This window comes from Pterocles gutturalis, unplaced genomic scaffold (genome assembly GCF_000699245.1).
Source record: "Pterocles gutturalis isolate BGI_N339 unplaced genomic scaffold, ASM69924v1 scaffold46881, whole genome shotgun sequence".
In the NCBI taxonomy this organism is placed as follows: Eukaryota; Metazoa; Chordata; class Aves; order Pterocliformes; family Pteroclidae; genus Pterocles; species Pterocles gutturalis.
The window spans coordinates 16,196-35,199 of NW_010099526.1; the positions used below are offsets into that span (position 1 = coordinate 16,196).

The 19,004-nt window shown below is 34.7% G+C and overlaps 1 protein-coding gene across 1 annotated transcript in view; it reads right to left on the reverse strand.

Annotated features, from left to right (window-relative positions):
• The window catches only part of LOC104464002 (AT-rich interactive domain-containing protein 2-like), a gene marked incomplete at its 5' end in the record, with an annotated part of 30,711 nt that extends 12,156 nt beyond the window's left edge, over nt 1–18,555 (reverse strand). Inside the window, 9 exon segments of the mRNA XM_010076549.1 lie at nt 2,845–2,920; nt 4,188–4,355; nt 4,714–4,923; nt 5,004–5,100; nt 6,245–6,495; nt 6,580–6,646; nt 14,746–14,813; nt 17,355–17,573; nt 18,422–18,555. Coding sequence (XP_010074851.1) covers nt 2,845–2,920; nt 4,188–4,355; nt 4,714–4,923; nt 5,004–5,100; nt 6,245–6,495; nt 6,580–6,646; nt 14,746–14,813; nt 17,355–17,573; nt 18,422–18,555 — 1,290 coding nt within the window.
• Nucleotides 18,556–19,004: the final 449 nt, after the last annotated feature.

Here is a 19,004-nt window from a genome sequence, read left to right on the forward strand (position 1 = left end):
ATACTTTCTTCTTCTCACTGCTTATGATTCAACACATAGGACCCCTAACATATGCAGTCAGTTTTGCATGCAACATCTTATTTACATATGTAATATGCAAAATAGTCTCTATATATGCCTTTTTCATGGTATAGTTAGAAACAAAACCAAAAAAAGAATGCAGTTTGATGACATCTCCCCACAGCTCTGTTCTTATTTCTCAATTGTTCTTATTTAGCAAGAGATGGACTGAATGCTAGTTAATTCATCATCAGAAACTTCTATCAGAAGTCAACATCTTCGTATCAAAACCCAGATTTTGTTAAGAGATCCGCTAATGCAGGCTTTAAAATATAAGATAACAATCTCAACTCTGTCAGTCTGATAGAGGTGGGAAGGCAGGAGAGAGAGGACTGGGATTCTAAGAGAGTATGCACTCAAACACAGACACTGTCATTCCTGGAGTCCCACGTTACAGAGACATCTATAAAATCCTTGAACAACCTGTTCTGCCTAATGTTCGATTTCCAGGGAGGGAAAGTATTTGTATCTCCTACAGACTCTCCACAAGCACACAGACCATCCAACCCCCAACCACAAAGCTGTGAGAGAAGGAAACATTTTTTCTATCAGCTTAATTTTATTTCTTTCTGATCCATTATTCCAACCCAGAGACATTGGAACGGTTTATTCCCAGCAGCAAATGGAGGTAAGTTAACAACTCCCACACAATGCTCAAATACCCATACCAGAATACAGGCTCAGACAGAATAAAAATACTTTCTAAATTGTCAGCATTTACTATATGGTGCTCACACTCTGAATAACATGAATACAGTGTAGTTTGAGTCCTACACTCCCAATACGACTAGATGCTTCAAAAGAGACAAAGCAAATTATTACACTCCTTAAGTTGTGTTCTCTCATAATGAGTAAAGAGTAAGTATAGTGACATTTCTCCTGCAGTTGAGTTACTTTATTATTAGAAAAATTGAGATTACACTGTAATAACACAAAGTCTAGGTATCAACCGAATTTGGTATATTCAGACAAACAAGTGTCCAGCTGGGTATGTCCTATTAGGCTGACACACTATCACCGGTACCAGTGAACTGAGGATATTCAGGACTTATAACGGTGAAATGGGATCTGTGATTAGCACTTTACTGTCACATGCACTTACCTTACAACGACTCCTACCCGGGCTAAGCTGGCTAATAATATATCTAGCAAGGTCAGTTTAAATACCTTATCCTTTTGCTGCTTCCAAAAGATAGTAACTTTTCTAAATTCTACTGCTATGATTTCCTAATTTTCCCATTTCTCTCAACAGGAAGCAATGACTAAAACATATCATGAAAATTTACATGAATATAAGACACTGCATGAAAATGCTTAGAAGAGGCTACTCCTCTGCTCTCAATTTGCCCTTTTTTTTTTTTTTTCTTGGCAGCACAGTTAGTATTTAAGGAGAATTTTCAGGACTAGATGTTAATTTTCTTTTCCACTACGTCATATCCACCTAAGACTAACTGGGAGAAAATCAAGTACAAAATGATAGTACTCGACACTGACAGCTGCAGAAGCACACAGAATCAAAACAAAAGCACACACTCCAAATTTTACTGATACAATGCTCCATGGTTTGCTTCAGTATTTTCTGTCATTTGATGGTATCACACAGTCAAAGCATGGTACGTAGCCATACTTATTTTAACAATTGAAACTTCTATTTTACATTTTATACATAGTGAAAAATTCACCTTGCCTACAACTTTACCACTGAAAGCTACATGTCTAGTGCTCTCTATAGTCAATAGAGAAAAGGTGAAACTAGGTAGGTGAAGGCAATTCATTTTATAATGGAGGAATCTCCCACTCCATTAATCAAAAAGGCAGCCTAGAAAACTAGCTTTGGCTAGAGCCAAACTTGCAGATTGCTAAACTGAGCTGGGGTGATTCCAACTCCAGGTATCCCTGTTTAAATATCTAAATGTGAAATTTCTCAAGTCTTTCAGCAGTACACATTAACAATACTTTGCAGTGTGCAACCAGAAGCATGGGAACAACATCAGTTGACCAATAATAATCTGCAACATTTCCCCCATACAATCAAAGCTTTGCTGCAAGTAAAACTAAATCACGGCCTAAACCACTAAGCTTTGACAAATCCTACCCACTTTATCTCAAAGGCCCTCATCTGATCAGTAACACAACCGATGAGCATATGAGTTGTGATGCAGCAGAGGTGGAAGGGTCCACTGGGAACTGGTTAATACAAGTATTTAGAATGTGAGTACATTTATATCAGTCAAATAGTTCACAAAGATTACCCTCAGTCCACATGAGAATGAAAGGCAGAACAGGTTTTTCTCTAAATATCTGACAAGAACAATATTAGTTGAAAGCAGGAGAATTTGGATGGAAAAATGCTTTGGTTTTCCTTAACTTGCTCGAGGTTCACAATCATCACATGAGAGTTTTGCAGGGCCTAGCTTCATAATTTGATAATTACTTTTATATTGGTGTACTAATACAGCAACACATTACCAGATGAAAACAGACAATGCTGCATGACAATTTAAAAAATAAATAAAATCAAAATCAGAGTTAAAAATCAAATTAAGTTGTATTCTAATAGAGAAAACAACTACATTTCAAGTATCAACTGTCAAAGAGTGAATATGCCGGTTTTTTCTTTCATTCTTCAAAACAATGGCAGAATTGTTTTTGTTTTATACTTTTCAGAAAAATTGGTCTAACAGTAAACAGAAGCAAGCTAGGGCATTCTGTGAAACACAAATACAGGCATTTTTACTTGTTTTTCTTCTTCATTCAAGTATTTGAATAGAACTATATACTTACCACTGACATGCAAATTTCTCGCTGTCTATTTCTACTATTCCCGGTGGTGGAGCAACATGTGGTGCTGTCCTAGAGGCTGTGGACAACAAGGGGAAATAAAAAAGAAACCAAAACTTGCTGAAACAATTTTTGTTCTCCTGAGTGAAGCACTTCAACTCCATGACTTTCACTAGTACAGTTTCTCCAGTGTTTGTAAGCAAGGATGTATCCAGCTAAGGCAAGTCACAAAGGTGCACTAAGCAGGCTACAGATTTGCACCACAATTTGCCAAAATGAAGCAGGTCATACGAAAGCCAGAACCACCACTGAAGTGCAATCATGACGTAAGCACTCAGTGAACGACAGTTTCCAGATTCACGATCATGATCCGTGATCTCCATACTTTAGAGTACTTAATATGACTTAAGAGTGGCACGATACTCCATCACAACAGGCACAAACACACAGCAATTATTTTTCCAGTTTCTAATTGGAAACAAATACAATGTAAAGAATTTTGGTGCAATGTCACATCGGTTCCTTCTATTCACTCTTATTCATCTTGTTTTTTTTCAGTCATGTTCACTGTGATATGTGCATCCATTCCAGAAACAGTACACTTCGACATGTAAGCCAGTGTCTGTCGTAATGGTTCTTTCTCCTTTTATTCTCCACAAGGAATAGCTATGTTTAATTTTGTGTGCACTTGTGGCATACTGCTATGTGCTTTTATTAGTAAGGACAGAACGAGGTACATATGCTGTTCCCTCTGACCAATAATAGTTAGCTGTGCCATCAACTTCCAAAGTGCCAGTATTTAATCCAAAATATAACTGCAAAAATTAATCAAAATACAATTTAATTTATAATTAAGGGAACACTTTAAGTTTTAAACTATAGTTAAAATTTGGTTCACATCACAAGAAGCTGTTTAGCAGCTTCAACAGAGACATGATTCTGTGTGTCTCATCTCTGCGATTTTATCAAATACTATATATTACTGCCCAATAACATTCTGTGTAGAACACAATATAAAATGGACCTCTAATTCTCTGCAAATCGTGTGAACAATCCAGAATGGATACTTTTTCTTTCCACTGAACAAGTTAAAATAAGGACTGTACTTAACTTTCAGTAAATTTGCAGATTAGCAACTGAAAAATACTAAGATTCTTCTAAAGCCTGCTTCACAACAGTTTTTGCCTAACATAGCTTTATATTTGCTTTGTGGACAAGTTTCTGAAAAAGATATCTTTATGTCATGCATAACACTATACTTATTTATGTTAATTAATCAGAAACCTCCAGAAGACAAAATACAGGAAATCCTGTAGAAGAGTATGTTCTATTGCAGGGATACTAACCTGGGACACCTGTTGCATGGGCCTGTGAAGAACCATGATCCATTACTTGTGGTCTGACATCAGGTACTCCCTGCTGGCTAACGCACTGATGTTCAATGAGTTTTACAGCAGTAAGTGCATCAGATCCAAACATCTGGATGTCCATAGAAACCAGACATACTAATGTATCTAAAGTATTAAATGTAAAACCAACAATGACATTAGGACAAGACAAATGAATGCTGCTGGGACATACTGATTTGCTCTAAAATTGCCACGTGTTGAAAGAAAACAAGCCTCTGTATGCTTCTGAAGATTTTTTTTTTTAAACACACTTCATGGCATTAAAAGAAAAAAAAAAGACTTCAAAAGTGCTAGTTTCCCTAATTATTAGCACCATCGACTTCTTGAGGACACAAAGAATAAATTTTAGTAAAACTTCCTATTCTATCCATCCCTAAGCAGCACACACACGCAAGGAAGCCACATTTTTAACCCCTGAACATGATATATTCTTAAGTCTTTAGCAACTTTTGCTCTCCCTTACCTATGCTCTTCTCTACTTTAGCAATCTTTGAGCAGGCCACTTCTCCCATTTCTGTGAGCATGTATAGCACCTCAAGTGCTGAAATTACAAGCAGCACATCTGGTAGCGTAAGATGACATATGATCTCTTTGTAAGACTCTTGATCCACATATTCACAAATTAAGACACCATTATCTTCAGCCTTACAAAGATTTGCCAAGATTTCCATGCCTGAAGAACAAATGTAAAATAGTTTTAAATGGCAATAATTACAATTCTAATACAACAACAAGAATAACTAGAGATCTTACCTCTCATTTTTAAAAATCTGTCCCTTGACATGAGGCATTTTGTAACAGTGTGAAACATTAGATGAGTAGTTTTGAAATCAACAGGATCCAAAAGAAGCTGATGAGAAAGAAAGAAAAAAAAAACCTATGACTAACACTATCTATATAGTGTTAATGGCTTGAATCCTTAAATTTGCATATCAAAATAAATAATTCAAAAGTGTTTAAATGCAGTATTTATATATGACATTTGTGTTCACAAAAACAGAACCCTGGGAGCTTTTTATTGTAGCTAGCATTTTGAACCTCCTTCTCCTTTTCTGCTCTGAAGCAGCAGTCTAATTTACACTTTCCAGTGCTCAGAATAAGAAAAATAACTGTCAGGCAGTCAACAGTATACACAAACATATTTTAATATACATCAAAGACCAGGACTTGAATAATAACAAACATTTCCTCCAAAATGCTATCACAATCGTTCATCCTGTTTCTATCTAGTTCTGCTTCTCAATCAGAGCTCTCAGATACAATAATATGCAACAATCTCTCTTATTCAAGAAAAGCTGGATACATGGTAAATGAAAACGCCATCTTTTTTTCAATATTCAGCAGTGGACCAATACTTCAATTCTCCAACACTCCAATTCTCCATTTTACTTCCATGTAATGTATCTATTATATTTTAAAATATAAGGAATATCTGAACATAACTACCTATAAAATCTGTATAATTTACACAATGATATGACATACTGAAACTGTATATTTTATTACATTCAAACCTCTTTGAAAACAAAAGGACGCCCTCACATGAGGTAGTATACCCAGTGGCATAGGACTAGCTTACTGGTGCCACACAGCATAAAACACTCTACTACTCCCTTTCTCAAACGTACTATTTTAAAGTTATGACTAAAGATAATAATTACAAGGTTAAGATGCTAGTGTACAGTCTACAGAATTTAACTAAATTACTTTCTTCTCTGGGAAACTAAACTGAAAATTATGCACTATGGCTAACTTGTACTTCCCTATACAATCAGTCTTCTTCATGTAATTCTGTTTTAGCAAACTTACCCATCCAGTCCATATTTTTATTTTGGCTCTGAATACTTGTTTTCAAATTGCTATTTACAAATTGAGAGAGTAATTTATTTCCTGCTTCAGCCAATGATCAAAAAAAAAAGCAATGCATTTAATTAATACTAAAGTAATGCTTTTATCAAATTATAATTTAATTGTCCTGTTTTGAAGAACATTACCTCTGCTGCAATATTTCCCAGCGTGTCAAGACCCAACTGCCGTAGAGAAATAAAGTGACTATGAGCAGACAGTAGCAGGAACCGAAGACAAGTACGATTAGCTGCCAAAAGTTTAACATTTCCCTCTTCAAATGAAAGATTACGCAAAATCACTGCAATCTGAAGTACCCGCTGCCCTTCAATATCATTAATGCCCAATTTGCGAGGTGGATGAAATAAGGATTCCCAAATCCATTCTTCTGATGGAATATCTACAAAGTAAAGAAATAAATTTTAGTCCTTCCTTTTCTATATTTACCAACACATATGTATTAAGATTAGTCAAGATGCCTCACCTTGAGATTTGCTTCTGTCAGAAATTAGATCACGAACTTCAATATCCTCAACAATATCCTTCCAAAACTGAAGAAAGAATTAAAAATACACTTAATTTCTAGGGGATTATCTTTACGTTAATCTCTATTATACTAAAATATTGAAAAAATATGAAAAGGATTATTCCTTAAGATTTTTCTAGTATCTTGTTTCATTTGATAGTAACCACATTTTTCACTCATGGGATGATATGCAAGATGTTCAGTACTTTACAATAAGAAACTCTCCCTTTCAAGCACCAGAAGTATGCATTTATGATCAACCAACACTACCACATTAGTACTTTGCTGAAGTACATACTGAAACTATATGAACAGTTTTCCACAAACAACTAGAAATACAGCAATTATAAGTGGAAAAAAAGTACAACTCATTCTCCTTTGCCTCCTACAAACAGTGAACTCCTGAAGTAGAAGATGGTGACTCCTCTTAGTTTCAGTAGATCTTGGACTCCTGCTAGAAGTCAAACAGCCAGATTTCTATCTGGAGAGACTTTTAGAACTTCTGCTATGTTTTCCACATCATCATAAATCAATGAAAAGAGAGAAGCAACAGCCACCATCACCCAAAAACCTTTATAAATGTAAGAAAAGCAGAATGCTTCAGCAGACTGGAATTCACATTACTTTACATATATATAGCCGGATCTGTAAAGGATTGTTATGTTGCTTGAAATTCTAGAATTAATCAAGGGATTAAGGATCACAGGCTGATAAAAACACACACTGTGATGTATATTAATATAAAAATGTAGAATGATATATACACTCTAATGTGTATATTATAACCAAATATAAACATTCCTTTCACTAATAAAAATTTATACATTCCTCTGACTCACTAGTGAAATGCAGCTCCTCTTCTGGCTATCATCACAGAATAAAACCACAAATAAATCTGGATAAAAAGGGAACGATGGGAAGTACAACCAGCTGAACAGCAGGAGAAATTTTGCTATGCAAATGTAATTTCTAAATTACAGCATTCATACCAAGCTTGACACTATTATTTGCTTGAAAAATAGAATATTACAGATTTTCTAAATTGGAAGGAAAATAATTTTAGTTTCCACTGCAATGCTGCTAAATGACATCCAAGTGCTGTTTAGTAAAGAGGATTACTTGCACAGAAAGGATTATTGCCTCATTTTAACAAGGACAAGAACAGCCAGACAAAAATCTAACTTCTTACTGTTTGTGACAATCAGATTTTTCTAATTAACATTGAGGCTATCATCAAGAGCCACAGAAGACCAAGGCATGCAGGTAAAATTTGCATAATGTACTTCATTTTGAGCTGCCTTTACTTTTAGAGGAGGACACTATTTAAGGAAGAGGCTTCAGTCATTAGTTTAAAAAGCACACAGAAATATATTGTCTGGAAATTTACCAGTCAGTACATAACTTTCCTTTAGGATGTTTCCTTTTGGCAAAGCCATGAACACAGTATGCCTTCACATTTCACTGCTACTTAAAAGAAAAACCTCAGAAGCTTTTAATGATTAGTTGTTTAACCAGTTAAGGATTTAAAAAAGAAAAAAAAAAGCGAATATTGAACAAAGATACCTAAAGTCTTCAACTTCAACCTTAATCTCTTTGGAAGAGGCCGAAGTCAATCACAATACAATGTTAAAATTGGTGTCACACATTAAATGTTAGAACAGGATCATCACAGTTTGCTCGCTGAATGCTCCAATAATCCCCTTTTCACCACTTAAGTATTAAGTGTATAGTCCAAAATGAAACATTTAAAAACCTCTGGCAATAAAAAGTCATAAAGAAGTATTTTCTTCTATCTGGAAGGCAAATCATCCTGGATGTGTTCTCCAAGGGATGGAAAAATGAGGATTTAAGTTTTTTGCAGATGAAGACATTACAGATGCTGCTAAAGTCTCAAAGAAATCCTATGGCAAAAGATGAAGACAAGGATACATTGTTAGAAAACTGTACATCTCACCTAGAACTCACAAAATAAACAGATCCCCACTAACTGGTTGAGCAACTGAGAAAGTCTCCCCTTCCTAAAGAAGCAGTCTGTCAAAAAATGCTAGTTGTCAGCTCAGGTGAGATTATCTTTTTCAGAAAAGAACAGAACATGGCTCCTTTCTGTAAGTTAAAATGAGAGATACACCAAGGCACCAAATAAAGTTTACTTACACATAATGAAACAATATGATAACAGTTACACAGTCATGCTGTGAATGTAAGATGCTAACCACTCCAACTAGAGAATTTTTGCCTCACAATTACCTAGAGCATATGCACAAGCCTTGATCCCTACATGAACCAGAATAATGTACATCCCCATAGACCCAGTTCCTCTGAGTCCTAGAGATCTGGAAAGGCTCTTAAAGCTCTAACGAAGAGAATCCGTAGGATAGGACATGAATGTGCAGACAATACAACTTCAAAAAGAACAATTTAAAAAATACATTTTTTTCTCTCTTGAGTGTTTAATTCTGCACACAGAAGCACTAAGGGTGATAATGCTCACCAAGGACACTGCTTTACCTGTAGAAATATCCTAGAGTCTTCTGCTTGCTCAAAACTGTAGGTTTGCATTCCTAAAGTCAGCACCTGTCCTGGGTGTTTTAGCAACCATTAAATGCCTGCTGCAGTAGCAAACCAGGCCTCCTCTGAGCACTTTGCAGATTTTAAGATTTCAAATGTTCTGCAAAACCTCTAGTGCTATCACCAAAGAACTCAGAAATATTATCCAAAAGATAGTATCACCAAAAAACTCAGAAATATTACCCTACATCCTCCGTTCAACAATCCAGTAACTTGTAATATGTTCAGAAATACAAGCAGTTAAGACAGAAACTATTATATGTGACATTTAATGTATCTGTTTTAGAGATGGGCTGCTAACTATAAAGGGGTCAGGATTTCCCAGGACTTTAGCTGTTGACAAATCATGTTGCAACAACAAATGTACAGATGGAAGCCTGATATGCCTGTATCACTATACTGAGCTCCAAAACACCTGAAAGCTTTACCACAGAGAGCTGAGGTTGAGTTTCTAGCCAAGGAAAGAGGCATCTGTCTCTAATTATTTAGAAGGTAGAACAATGTTTCAGTTGATTCCAACAACCTTATCTTCTAGCAGGCACCATTCCATAGGAGAGTCAACAATCTCCCTCAAAAAAGCTACTATTCTGTTCAGGGAATGACAAACAGCTTGAAGCAATACTCTCAGGCACTGCATGTACAGTTGGGTAAGCAATTTCAAAAGTGCAGTCAGCCTGGCCTATGACAGTCAAAACCTCAAATTACAAGGCATAAAATCAAGTTGTCCAAACATTTTTAAAAGTGCACGTTTTTTGAGAGATACTACAACAAACAGATTTCACCTGAACGCCATATAAACAATAATGCAGAGTCAATAGCAAATAGGAATTCGGCATCTTTCACTCAGACAGAGGACTCTAAGAAACCCAAAGCAGATTCCAGGACACTTAAGGCCTCTTCAGAAAGAAGGAACGAAAGAAAGAAAGTCCTTGATAAGACTTTCAGGAAGGTAAATTGTACTTTCCATTCCTTAACTGGAATGATGAAGCTTGTTAATTACAAAACCCCTTACAACACAGTAGGGAAAAACTGCCAATAAAAAAATAATAGCACCTTGTTCTGAAAGTTATTCTCTGTGATTCTGGGGAAATACAGATATTTCCATGTCTCAAATAAATCTTAACATGTGTCCTGCTGGTAAATGATCAAAAAAACACCTAGTTCTTCTTCCAAAGCACCTGGATTACCTACAGTGATCACCATCCTGCAGTCATGAATAAAGGTGTTCAGACATCCTAAGATCAGAATGAGTATGCAGCATCTATTATTTCTCTTTACAGGGAAAGAAAAAAACATCTTTTTTGCATTTAAGCAGACAGGTTTGATTGCTCTCGGTCCACTCAACATCTGTTTCCTGCCTAAGCAGGAAAGATCCCCAAGAAGGACGGGGGTGGGCAGAGAATAACGAGGTGAAAAATAGAATTAAAGAGCCTACATAAAATGTCCACAACATATCTGTCACAAGAGAACATGGCAAAATACAACAAAATTTTTGTTTGCCCAAAGGAAAGACAAAAGTGGAAAAAGACGAGTTAACTCAAGCTTTCTGGGTATTCTTTTGAAAAACACATTTATACCACAGATGCAAGAAAAAAATCAATTTAGCATCACAAGCAGTTATTTATTCCCTACTATAAACTACAGATACCTGCAATCTGAAACTACATATCAATAAAAATGAACAAGAAAGAATGAGAAAGTGAAACTCTTTACCAATGGTTATTCCTATATACATATATATATATATGTATTATAGATCATGATAACACACCAGTAACAGGAATATAAAGCTAAAACTTGGAAGCAAACAAACAATGCTTGACTACGTGACATCCAGATGCTAAAAGAAAATAGACAAAGGTAAAGAACTTGATTCACATGATTCACATGTACAATTGGATTACTGTCAGTACCCAAGTCCCCTTGGAAAAAGATGTACAGCATCATACAGAATTCACTGGAAATCAAATTAATGAAATTGCTGTCCATAAAAACAATGGACATTTGAGTCCACAAATCATGTAATGTAGCAATGATGATGACTACTTATTGCCCCAAAAAAATATGAGAGCAACTGGAGTAAAGTCAGCTTGACTGATCACTGTGAGATACAAGAAATGTGGTATTTGAAAAGAATTTCAAACATTTAAAGGCGTAAGGATCTCATTCTACATGCTACTTGAGAAAAAAGAATAAATGCACAGTAAAGAAAATTACTATTAAACTTAGACAAAGAAGGAGTCGGACAACAAAATAAGAACTTAACAAAAAAACCCAAAACAAAACAAAAAAACAACAACAACAACAAAAAAAACCAAACAAGGAAACCAGAGAAGTAAAGCATAATGCAATGCAATAAAGAAAGCACAAAAACTGCATAAGCATGGAATTTGGAATTCTGCAGCTAGAAGAGGCCTCATGAAGTCCAAGAACATGAAATCCAAACACTTAAATTGAAGTAAACAGAAATGAATGGTGCATGAAGAAATTCAATGCAAACATTCATATGCTACCTCAGATAATTGGGCAGCTGCTAGACACATGAAAGAAATACGTGGAAAAAAGCTAGATCTATCTGATAACAAGCACGCTACATAAACAGGTCTCTCTTGAAAGACAAACTATACTCACAACTGAATCTTGCTAACATGAGGAAATTTGAAAAGAAACAGTTAAAAATTGTAAAGCTTCCAGAGTAGATGAGAAAACATCTGAGCAGGATGAGTGTCATGAGAGCTTTGGGATGAGGATGTCGAAACAAAACAAGAAGAGATACAAGATGACTGGCTAAATGCCAGCTGTTGCAATCCTTAAATAAGAACAAGCAGGCATTCCAGCTGAACAGAGATTTAAGCTTATTGACAGCACCAGGAAAAATCAAGAAGGGAGAAAGCAACAAATCAACATAGCTACAAGGGATAACAGCAAGTTCAGCTAAAATGATATACAAATTTTGACAATTAATGGAACAGATTCACTGACTAGTAAAGACATTGATTCAGTTTAGAAGTAAGCACTGTAGAAAGTGAGAAAATATGTAGCTCTGCAGATAATATAATGGAAATTATTAAAAAGTCCGTTTGGGAAATTTGTAATGTAGTAAGGATTCGGAAAAAAACAAAAACAAAAAAAAACCCCCAAAAATAACCCAAAACCCCAAAGAAACCCACAAACAACCAATTGATTCCCTGAAAGTTTAGTGTGAAGAACCACAGTTTTTCATCTTCACCTTCAACTGGAACAGTAGTGATGTTGTAGGACACAACTAAATAGGCAAGCTCCTTTGTTCATGAATATGACATTAGCAAATGAGTACACTTCTCTGAAAAAATCATGATACGGCGTATGCAAAGTAGAATTATTTTAAGTCAAAATTAGAGAACAGTAGAATACAAAATCAAAGTATTGGTGCCGAAACAATTGACAAATTCTTTATGATAATAACACAGAACTCAAGATCTGACTGAATTCCAGGGTAACATTTACAAACTCAATAGAATTTCTATCGATTCAACTCCTATTAGTTTAGAATCCATGTGTTTAAGAAATTGCTTTCCCCACCCTACCTTCTATGAATCTCTATAATTCCTGTGTTCATGACACTATACTTGCATTCATAACTCTCTCATTTAAAAATTCTCTCCCATTTTCACCTTTACACAATTTTCTAACCTGCTGCCACTATAGTAGAGAAACCAGCCAGAATTACCACCTTACAAAATCAAACAACGGGCAGCAAATTTAAAAAACCCAAACAAATCAAAAATACTTTCAAAAAAGATGTGAACAATGAGCAAGACACATTCAATGGCCATTCTGTTAACCTTAAAGCTGTAAAAGGAAATTTAAAAAAACAGGTAACACAATCCCTACCAACCAACCATCTCTCTCCTACGTCATGAAGCTCCCATAACACTTCCCTTGATTTCTGTTTTGACACAGCCACAGCTGCAATACAAAATAAATTACTTCCAGTAGCAGGGTCAAACAAATGCTTGAAGTAAGATGTACTGAAAAATCTGGATTCTTGGCATTAGAGATATTTTTAGATCTGGTGTTAGTTTCTGACACGCTTTCAGCAGTATTTTACTACAGAGTAGTACTACACATGTTGTAATGTTCAAAAATAGATCTTGAAGAACATCCAACTTTCTTACTAGTAAACCTTATTGCCGTTACAGTGGTTCTCCTTAACACCTTGTTAAAAACATTTATCAGAACCATCTGCCCTTATCTACCACAATTTCTTACGTTTATGTAATTAATGAACATAAATTTGAATACTGTGCAATTTTAAATATTTACACATCTAGACGTGGTGCTTGTTGCCACTCTAGATCAGCAACAGTCTGTGACAGTTTAGGGTGAAGTCAACACAGAAGTGCTATGTGCTTTCAAAAAAAGCAAACCAAAACACAACCTACAGTACTTCTGGACATATTTTTCAATGGAAAAAGGAAACAATTATGAAGTATGATTTTTTTTACACTTACCTTCAGCATATTTGAACCACGTTTTCAAGTTCATATACTAACAAATTTGAGACCTTACCCTTTTTGTTCTTAACTTTACCTATGCAATTTTGGTCAGGTTATCTATTCACTGATATTTCAGCAATACTTATCATTTAACTAACACTGCCATGGCCCAACTTGTCCCAAAATTGAGTTCCATAAAAATAAAAGACAAACGGAAAAAGCTCCTAACAAATAATTCTCTATAATACTAGTAAGACATTTCAGTATATGAGACGATCAAGCAGAAACCTGGCTATGAGTTCATAAGGAACTCAGCAGCTTATCTCTTCACATAGTTACTTAATAAAAAGCATAAGTTATCAAAACATATTTTAATCTATCTTTCTTCTATTTTAGCCACATAAATCATCACCTGAAATTAAATTTAAGGAAACTGTATATCATAGCAAATACACCTAAATGTCAAATCTCTTTCAGCTATAATATATTTCATGCTTTTATCCACCTCAAAATGCTCAGCTAAAATAAAGAGGAAGCATTCATACAGAGGAACTTTAGTTATATTTTTACCTTATTTCATCACTTGTACAGTAAATCATGCCCTCTAGTGGAAAGATAAAAAAGCCTTGTGCAAAAATAGTTTAACTGAAACAAACTCGCAACATTGCTAACGTATTTAAATTTGTCCTATGCTTCTTGTGTTATGGACTTAATTTTCATAATCCAGAATGTTTCTTTACTGATCATGGCAGTTTATAAAGAAAAACCAAACAGCATTGTGTTCTCTTACTAAATATATTGGCCAGTTTTCCTTTTCCTCACACATTAGCTTTCTTATAAACATGGAACCTCTTTAATCATTTGCCTCCACCTATTTTGTCTTAATACCTTTCTTCCTGCTTATCCAAACATTTTATGACAACTGTGATTTAGTGTCCTATTATATTTACACCAAAGGAATAAAGCTGAGAGTAATTCAAAAAACACATGCTAGTATATCGTATAATTTTCTATCTTTTTAAAGGATTTGATACCCACTATACACAGCTCAAAGTTGTTTTAATAATTTTTAAATTACCTTAACAAAATCTCTATCAGTTTTCTCTCGCCATTCTTCTCCAAATACAGCAGAAAATGATCCTAAAGCTTTAAGCATAAAGAGCAGAATTTAGTAAAATAAAATAACATTTTTGCTTTATTTTTTACTAATCCATAAACTAAATAAACATTCAACAACACTAGACTCTTCCAGTGTTTCCCTTTCATTAAAAAAAATCCTGCACTAAATTGCATAAACCAATCAAAATTTCTATAGTCATTTAATTAACTGTTACTGCAGTTTAACAGTTTAAATTGAGACTAAGTCCATAAAGAACAGACTAGTTTGTGAACCCTTTGAAAAACACATGGGAAACTTTTCCATAGCTCTTTTCCAGGAGTCAAGATGACTGTTCATTTTTGAATGTCACATCAACAATTATTTCCATGTGTACACTATAAGCTGTAAACACTAATTTAGTAATTAAACAAATTCCCACCAATGTTTTCTAAGAAACATAATAGTAGCAGTGAGATTTTGACAGCACTCAATTGAAAGTCAATATTTAACCAGGATGAATAGCGGATGTTCTTCTTGGGTGTTTGGTGGAGCCATTACCACAAATTTTCTAATCATCACTCCTTGAAAGCAGCAAAGACTCAATCAATCTGATCCAAAGACTTAGTCAATCCAAAAATAAACTGTCTTGCAATAGTTCTGTAATGAACTAATAACACATTTAAGTTACTCTTAAACATTTTCATTCATAACGTTTTGTATTTTTGAACAAAATGCTACAAATCTCACTTCTAAGACCACATCAGTTCTCAACTCACAGAATCCAAACCAAGGCTTATGCAGCACTCCAAACTGAAGATACTACACACCCCCAAATCCCTTGGGCTGCCCTATCACATGCAATTGTCATCTCAAACTTTATGGGGGGGAAAAACAAGCTGAAGACATATTTTTGTTACCTAGAAACAGTGCATTTTAAATACTAACAATGATAAAATCTTAATTATTGACAGGCCAAATCTAAAACCCACATTAAATAGTTAATCAGCTATCATTTGTTTATACCTGAAATTATCATAACAGTATTTTCATACCACCTGAATTTGCTAATTACAGATTTCATCTAAACTCCAAACTTGGCAGCTGTTCACATTTTAAAACACGTAAGTACTTCAAATCGAAGCTTCATGCTTCAAAATTAAGTAAACACACCCCCTCTTTCTTTTCCCCAATTTGTCCCTATTGGTCCTCTTAATGCTGCTAGGACACTGCCTGCATTATCCAGAAGATGTAATCAGGCAAGATAAAAAGAAGTTTTCCCTGGGGAAGAAAAAGAGCAAGCTCCTTATTTGCTCATCCTTCCTCTTGGCTTTACCTCCTTTTTTTTTTTAATATAAGAAATACTAATAGAGACCAGCTATGGAACAAGCCTGTGCTCAGAGTCCAAGTTAAGAACTTGAGAAAACACTGTGTACCTTTGCAACGCTTGCAGACACTAAATGACCAAGATTTAACCATATCTGAAGGGCACTGGTAAAAACCAAAAACGTAAGAGAGAAACTGGTGAACACTAGTGCAAGACGAGGGGGAGGAGGGGGTAACTACAAATAATTATGTAAAAATGCTAATTACTAAAAAACACCACTAAACAGTATACAATGTCTAACACTGATTCTTTCCTAGAATTTTAAAACAGAATCTCTGACATACTGTACTATGTTTGTGCTTACACATGCAAAGTAGCTTTACACTCAAACAGATATGATCATCTATACTAGCAGACTTAAAATAAACTTAACTGAAAAAGCTCAATTGAGCAATTTCTTATGGTGGTAAATTCTGAAATTCAGTATTAAAAAAAAAATCAGTAAATAAAACCAGTAAATAACTTCCTCCTTACCACCACAAGACAGGAGCTGTACTGTTATGATTTTAGGATGGTTTGGAATAACTTATTTTTTTTCTCCTCTCCTTGACATAGAGACAAGCAATTAAAAAGGAACAACTTGACATGGAGCTCACACTGAACAAGTCAGAAGAACTTATTTCACTGAATACTGAAGTATTTTGATGGAATAGACTCTCTTAAAATTTATGTGCTAACACATTATGTAATTCTGAAACTCAGATTAAGGTTTTTATCCCGTGAGTTTTGTGTTTTGAATTTCACTTCAGTTGAATGTGTAGTGAGGTACCAGGACAAAAATCTTAGTGGGCCATTGTTTTCAGACTGCCCTTTTTAAAATTTTTAAATGTGTAACTGCTACTAGAAAAGAATTATGAAAAGTCAGCATGGTCCTAAGAATTCAGAAGAAAGCAGTAATGCACAACAAGCAGATGGAAATCCAGTGCTGTAAATTTGAGCATCTTGAACAACTAAACTCGACCACCGAAAAACTAATTATTACATTTCACTAAACTGTTAAATAACACTGCTTTAAATTATCTAACCTAAAAGTTATTTGAAATGTCTAATAAAAACTGTAACTGTGGACAAGGTAAAAAAGAAAACATAGATATAGATATACTACAGTGCAATGAATTATAAGCATTTTAATTATCAGGGGTTGTGAGAGACGCTACAACAGGTATTGACTCTTTCTGTTGCAAAAATGTTGGTACATACTTACTGTCATCAAACACCCCAGCATTTGCAAGCAGTAAAGTGATGATTTTAGGGTCCTTTTCAAGCTGCATAACATGCTTGCTTTCATTTGAAAGAAGAGTACATACATTAATTGCAAAGTCCACTTCATTTGGGAGTCCAGATAACAGTGAAAGCACCAATTTATTATAGTCATTTGGTGAGTTAAAGTCCATAGACAGCCCATAGCTTTGACGAAGGTAATCTAAATAAGAAAAAAAGATTAAAACGTTTTCACAGCTAAACTAATTAATATTCAGATGATACATTCAGCAACATTATTACAAATAAGTATTTTTTAAAAGTTTATTAATAAAGGTATTGTGGGTTTTAACAAGTTTTTACAGCACTTTATCTGTTTTTTTCTACTTGTCTTTGGACAAAATGCTGAACACATTCTACTTAGCTGTGTACCTTTCCAGTTAGATATTAATTCCTTCATCATATCCAGAATGCAATACTGCAGTATGTTCTCCCAAAGAAAAGCTTTGAAAATGCAAACTTTAATTAAAGCAGAATAGAACGTAAAACAATTTGGAGTCACTTTCTACACAATGAATTACACATCCATTCCACAGAGTCCACCAGTTTCCAATTTTTTATTGGTTCAAGATTGATCTTTGGTCTCTAAATTACAATGGTGTTGACTCTGACTCCTTAGACATGTGCTTTATTCCTCCGCTTTTAAAGATTAATCACATCCTTAGTTCAGCTATTTGGCTCTGTAGCAAAATGACTGATGTGACAGGAACACAATCTGTGAATTTTCAAGGTATGTTCTTATAAGACAAGTAACTGTTTGTCCCTACTAATTAGAAAAAGAAACATATATAAAGAAAATAAGTAAGTATACTTATTTTGTTTTGGTTCAGAGTGGAAAGGTTTTTGAGTGTATTAAATTAATAATCTGAGTGACCTACAGATTCAATGGTTTTAATAATAGTGTAAATTTATCTACACATTATTTCTGTAGCCTGTCCAGATATATATATATATATATATACATACACACATACACAGAAAAAAATAGCACTTTCTTTTTCAAAAATTTACCTGACACACTGTGTTGCTGGTAGTTATAGGAAGTTGGAATTGCACCAACAGGAAGTTGTGGCTTTGGATTGCCTGGTTGTACCTCATCATCCTCCTCCCCAAAATGATGGACTTTTTCATACTTTTCTAGATAACTGGAATAAAAAACAACAAAAGTTTTGAATATATATAGTACAACTAAATCCTTCATCCTCCAAGAGGTGAACTTCCAAAGGAAACAAACTGTACAAACACGGAGATTTACTGGAAACAGTAGTCAAAGTGGTATAAAACAGAAAACATAAGTCAGACTGACAATAGGCTATACAGAAAATGCAGATATGTGGAATTATGGATTTAGATATTCAATTTCTTCACATTGCTCAACAACAATCTCTAGCTAAACTGCAACCCATTACGCCCTCTTGTAACTAAGTCCATTTTTCCCAAATCAGCTTCTGCTTTTGCTACCCAAGGTAACTCTGCAGGTGGAAGCATAATAAAAATTACTCTGTGCGGGTTACCAATACACATACTGAGGTCAAGTCCAGAAAACTACTTATTTCTTTTTGCCTGACCTAAAGACAAACAGTATACCAAGTCC